At 33.1% G+C, this 5,614-nt stretch overlaps 1 protein-coding gene across 4 annotated transcripts in view; it reads right to left on the reverse strand.

Moving 5' to 3' along the window:
* Positions 1-1,507: 1,507 nt before the first annotated feature.
* LOC108750496 (PERQ amino acid-rich with GYF domain-containing protein CG11148) overlaps positions 1,508-5,614 on the reverse strand; it is a 9,814-nt gene continuing 5,707 nt past the window's right edge. The window contains exons 10-16 of one of the 4 annotated variants that reach the window (XM_018489995.1): positions 5,396-5,488; positions 4,881-5,311; positions 4,590-4,791; positions 4,334-4,534; positions 3,844-4,240; positions 3,510-3,739; positions 1,508-3,227 (exon numbers count right to left, since the gene is read on the reverse strand). In XM_018489995.1, coding sequence (XP_018345497.1) covers positions 3,102-3,227; positions 3,510-3,739; positions 3,844-4,240; positions 4,334-4,534; positions 4,590-4,791; positions 4,881-5,311; positions 5,396-5,488 — 1,680 coding nt within the window. In that variant the 3' untranslated portion in view covers positions 1,508-3,101. Of the gene's footprint in view, positions 3,228-3,509; positions 3,740-3,843; positions 4,244-4,327; positions 4,535-4,589; positions 4,792-4,880; positions 5,312-5,395; positions 5,489-5,614 lie in introns of all 4 variants that reach the window. The other 3 variants (XM_018489987.1, XM_018489979.1, XM_018489971.1) reach the window with 3 other exon arrangements.

The following is a 5,614-nucleotide window of genomic DNA, read 5'->3' on the forward strand; positions in this document are numbered from 1 at the left end:
ACATCAAGTCGACGATCAAATTTAATTAAGATTGTTATTATTTCTGATTATTTTATTGTTATTATTTTCATTGTATTGCACGTCCCAAAGTAATTGGCGCGCTGTCATATCTAAAATAAATATATTTAAAATATATATAGAAATATTATTCAAATATCTAATTTTGATCATAATTAATTTTTTTCTTACTTAATTGATGTAATCATGTAATGGTCCTGTTCTATCTTTTAATATAGAAAAATAATTATATTTATCTCAATTTTAAATGTCAAAAGGTCGATTTTTTTTAAATGAAAAATGTAATTGTACAAGAGCTCATTTTATGCATTATCAAAAGAAATATTTTTAGCTGAGCGCTACTATTAGTTAGTGAAAGGACATATTACTGTGAAGGGGATGATTAGTCATCTACAAAATATAGCATATACCTTACCACAAACTTTTATATACCAATTAGATTACTATAGATTACCGACTATTGTCAGTATCTCTTTCACACGCTGTTGTATCCCTTCCACATGTTGCGTCCCGAAACTAGTATCTCTGCCTCAGGTTTGCAGGAGATTTGAATTACAAAAATTGCACAAAATTTCGTGTTCTGGAAACTTGAAACTTTTCAGAGTTTTGTGGTTTTCGAGTACCTCATCCCTAATATATTATATATTATATATATAATATATTATAATTTGTGTGTGTGTGTGTGTGTGTGTGTGTGTGTGTGTGTGGGCGCGCGTGTGTACGCGCGCGTATGTATATGTATATATACATATAAAATGCATCTATAAATATATACAGAAATATTCATGCATGTATAGATGTTGATCACACAAAGATTTAATTTGTCCATTAAATGATTTTTATTATGATACATGACATCGTATGAATCAATGCACAACATGTATAACAATTCGTAACGATATCCAACCGCAACGCCGCTCACCCCGCATACATTTAGTACATATGTTTAAGAAAGATTCATTGCGTCCATTAGCATTACAAAATATCGTCGCATGTATTACGAATCATTTATGCTTACTTTTAAAACAATTCGCGCTAATTTTTAAGCAGTTATTTGTAGCAATATGTGGAGTAGAAAGGTTAATTCGTGTTCATGTAATCCCGTCGTGGAATATTATTATGTTATCAATATCTTTTTTTCTAAGGTTTTTTTCTTTTTTTTATAAGAATCAATAAAATGACTTCTCGAACTTGTGATTCCATTACAAATGTATCTTCATTCAGAATCATCCATTATCACCCGCACATATACAGAGTATATAAAGTATAGAATACATTAATCTACAAAAAAAAATATACAGATGTTTTTATACATTTATCTTTTAACAAAACATTTTATATTGTTACATATACTATATCCATATATATATATATACACATATATGGTTCTTTCGGTGTTATAAGATCTAATTTCGATATATAAATTAATTTGTAAAACAATAAGAAAGCCAAATTGAAAATATAATAATATTTATTTCATTACGTTGTATGTTAGATACAATAATAGAATATATTGATACAATATCAATTATCTGTTTTTAATATATCGCTTTAATCGGTTTGTTTAATCATCACTATATTACTCTGTACATTAATCTATTTATACATAAATCTTTTCATGTAAGGATCTATGCTCTTCTCCTGTTTTTCATCTTGTACAGGAGAAGACCAGTGAACCTTAATTAACAACCATCATAATATTACGAGTGGTCAGATCTGTCACAACAATCCACGCTTATCCAACGTCGTATTTGTGTAAACGCATATATTAGTCCAATTAGAAAAAAATCAAATTAACATTCTTAAAAGTGCTAAAAAGCAATTATGGATTTTTAGCTATGCGACATTTACAGAGTTATAAAATAAAAACTTTATAAAAGAAATACCATTTTTCTCTGTACGTATTACATCTTCCATTTAAATCTTCCACAAACTTTTCGTATTTTCAAATGTTTATTATTATACGATCGACTACAGCGTATAGAAGAAGTCTATGTCGACAACGAGATCCACATATGCAGTAATCAGTGCCACTACCAGGATTTCATCCAAGATATCAATGCTGATATCTGATGCGATATCTTGAGGAAGTAGTAATACATATTATGAACATTACCTTTAATCGCTATTGTGTTGTTTCTATCATGAAACCGAAAGTTTCTAATGAAGAATACTGTGCTGAGTCAAAAAAGTTACTAGTTTTATTTCATATAATTATCTCCTCATAATATCAGGAAAGTAACGCTCTGAATCGCTTTCTCTCCTCGTCCATCATTTCAGAATATGATACAAGTATCCATTCTGTTGTTGCATTTTTTTCATGTATACGATAATTATATGCTGCTTAAAGTATTACTGCAATATTATGACAGCGAAGAAGTATTAAAGAATGAGGGAAGATTCTTCGTGCTTGAATTGCACCTTAAATTATTTGCAAAATGTATTACGAATAATATAAAGTAAATCTCTTTTCTCGACGTGTATCTGCGATGAAGCGAAAATCCATAGGATTCAATAAGGACAAATACTGACACACCGTATATTCAGTATTTGACATAGAAGTGATGATTTTCGCGATTTCAAGCACGTTCTATAATGTTGCTTTCTTTGTCATTGAACACCTTTACATACACATATTGCTATTGACTGCCATATATCCGCATGAACAATTATCGGTCGGCATACTTTTCTCTCCTTTTTTTTTCTTGTGTATTTTAAGTGACGATGGCGAGATGAAATGTTATAAAAGTTTCCAACCTTAGTTGTGTACATAGGAAAATTAAGTCCATCTTCTTTCATGCGATATATTCTTTGAGTAATATGTACAATGGAGTTTTTGTGTGTAATGTAAGAAAATAACGCCACGCTCAGCTGGTTCTAAATAAAGATCGTTATTGACGATCAACTTTGAAGGGATGAGCTTCTTTCTTCGTGTGTTGGATTGTAAAAAGTCTTCATATGCTTTAAGAGGTACCCGCACTTGGGTTTCTCAGCACCGGTTTGGCATGTACAATAAATAAATAACGAACCGTTTAATGAAACGAGCGTCGCATCATTTCTACGAGGTAAATTGGTGAAACACCTCAGACGCCTTCGCCATAATCGCGATCACCTACGTTAATACGATCGGGAGCAGCAGTTACGCTGAAGCCAAGGATCCTGTTATCTACTTTGAACATCTTTCCCTTCTTTGGTTTCTTGGATTTTCCCTTAAAAAAAAAAAAGATTTCTCAATAACCACAATGTTTCATAGATGTGAAAAAAAAAGATACTTGTACTTAATATTAATACTCAAATTTAATATTATAATATTTATAATAATGTAGATTGTATTAAGAAAATTATTTCTGATGAGAATATATAATTTACTTTAATAAATCTTAATTAATTAAATTATATCTTGTTATTATTATTATATCAATGATCTAAAATTAACAAGAATATATCTTAAAACAAAGATAATATACGTAATTATAAACTTCTAATTATACCTTAACTTCTTGAAATTCTGCAGGTGCATTTGGATTAATAGCGGGTGCTGGCTTACACAAGTCATCTGCTTGTGCCTGAGGACGTTGCGCTGATCGCCATTTGCTTCGTTTTTCAAGGAACTGCTTGGCGAATTCCGCACTCTGCTTGGTATCTCCAAGATAAACGCGAACGTACTCCTTAACTTCATACGCCGATTCGATGTCTCGCAAAAATCCAACAAACGTAGGGACTGCAAATGCATATTCGTATAAGACAAAATTCTCATTCTATCTTCTCTCTTTCTCTCTCTCTCTCTCTCTTTCTTTCTCTCTTTCTGAGATATAAAATACTTACTGTCCACAGACGCCTGTATACTACTCAATGCTTTATTACACCATTGCGTGAATTCATCGGCCTTGGCAGTGTTCTGTTCAAATAATTTCTTCACTAGTTCCTCTTCTCTCTTATTCTTACTTTTGGACGCTTTGTTATTATTACTTTGCTGCTGTTGTTGGCTGGAAGCAGGTTTTGTAATTACAGTTTGTTTAGCAGGCTGCTTCGTAGTAGTAGATGACTTAACAGGAGTAGGATCCCAGAAGCCGGTAGTACCGGAATTTGTGGACCATACTTGGCTGCTTGACGCGTTCGAATTAGCCCAATTCAAGCACTGTGATGCTGTACCCCATATTCCGGAATTCTGCAGCATATTCGCAGATTCTTTCTGGCTAGCTTTTTCTAGTCGTTCCCTTTCCTGCTAAGATATTTCAATTCTTCATTATGTAAAATTTTTCGAAAACAATATTTCATGTTATTCGCATATTCAAGAGGCAATAAGTACCTTTACCTTAGAGACGCGTTCCTGTTCTTCTTGCTGAATCTGCGCGAGACTCTTCACTTGCAGAGGTTTACTAGCGGTAATAGCCTTTTCCGCCCATTTAAATTGCAATCGCTTTGAAGAGTCGATTACCGATGCTTCTTGTGCTGCTTCTACTGCCTTCTGCTGTGCCAACTGTTGTTGCATTAATAGCTGAAGCCGTTGGTCTTCCTGTAAGAAGGTAATAGACGTAAACATGTAACACATGTTAATATATATAATTTACCGCTTTCTTTTCTCTCTCGAGTCTCTGAATCTCAGCAAGCGAAGCAGTGTGAGTGGCGGGAGTCAATGTGCGTGGAGCTTGAGCCCACGGAGATTTAGTTCTCTCTTGAAGTTTACGCAACGCCTCGGCTTCTCTTCGTCGTTGTTCCGCACGACGTGCCTGCTCTTCTATTTCCGTTTGTCGGCGTATTTCCGCCTCTTTTCTATAAGTTTCATCATTGCAAATTTTATTTTGTCATTTTATTCTTTGTTAATAGCTAATATTAAACTTTGCATAATTTCACTGACGTACCTGAGTCTCTCGTCTTCTTGCCTTCTTTGCTCTTCTTCTATTTTTTTCTTTTTTTCCTCTTCTCTCTTTAGTTTTTCTTCTTGTTTTTTAAATTCTTCCCGCTTTCTCTTTTCCTCTTCCTGTCTCTTCTTAAAGTTTTCCTCTTCCTGCTTTCTCTTTTCCTCACGCTTTTTCTCTTCTTCTTTACGTTTCTTCTCTTCTTTCTTTTTTTGCTCTTCTTCCTGCTTACGTTTTTCCTCCTCTTTTCGTTTCTTTTCGTCTTCCTTTTTCTTTCTTTCCTCATCTTTACGTTTTGCTTCCTCAGCTTGTCTAGCTTGTTCCTCTTTTTGCTTTCTTTTTGCATTCTCCTCTTCCACTTGACGCTGCAATTGTTCTTGTTTTCGTAATTCTTCCTTTTTTCTGTCTTCTTGTAACTTAAGATTCTGTTCTTCCTAAAAAGAGAAAATCAGACATTGATTATTTTAAAACTACGTGAAAAATAATACAAAGAGAGATTCGAATAAAAGCCAATTTACCAATATTTGCTGCTCGGTTTTCATATCTTTTGCATGTAAATCCCAAAGAGAACCAGGTAATTGACCTGGTGGCATCGCGGGAATGGGTCCGACCTGGAAAACAAGATATTAATAGATAAATGAAATTACTAATAAAGATAAAAATCATCAAGCACTTAAACAAAAATTTAATTAAATTTTTACGTAAATTAATTTATAACCACAACACACCTGCGCTAA

This window comes from Trachymyrmex septentrionalis, unplaced genomic scaffold (genome assembly GCF_001594115.1).
Source record: "Trachymyrmex septentrionalis isolate Tsep2-gDNA-1 unplaced genomic scaffold, Tsep1.0 scaffold11, whole genome shotgun sequence".
NCBI lineage: Eukaryota > Metazoa > Arthropoda > Insecta > Hymenoptera > Formicidae > Trachymyrmex > Trachymyrmex septentrionalis.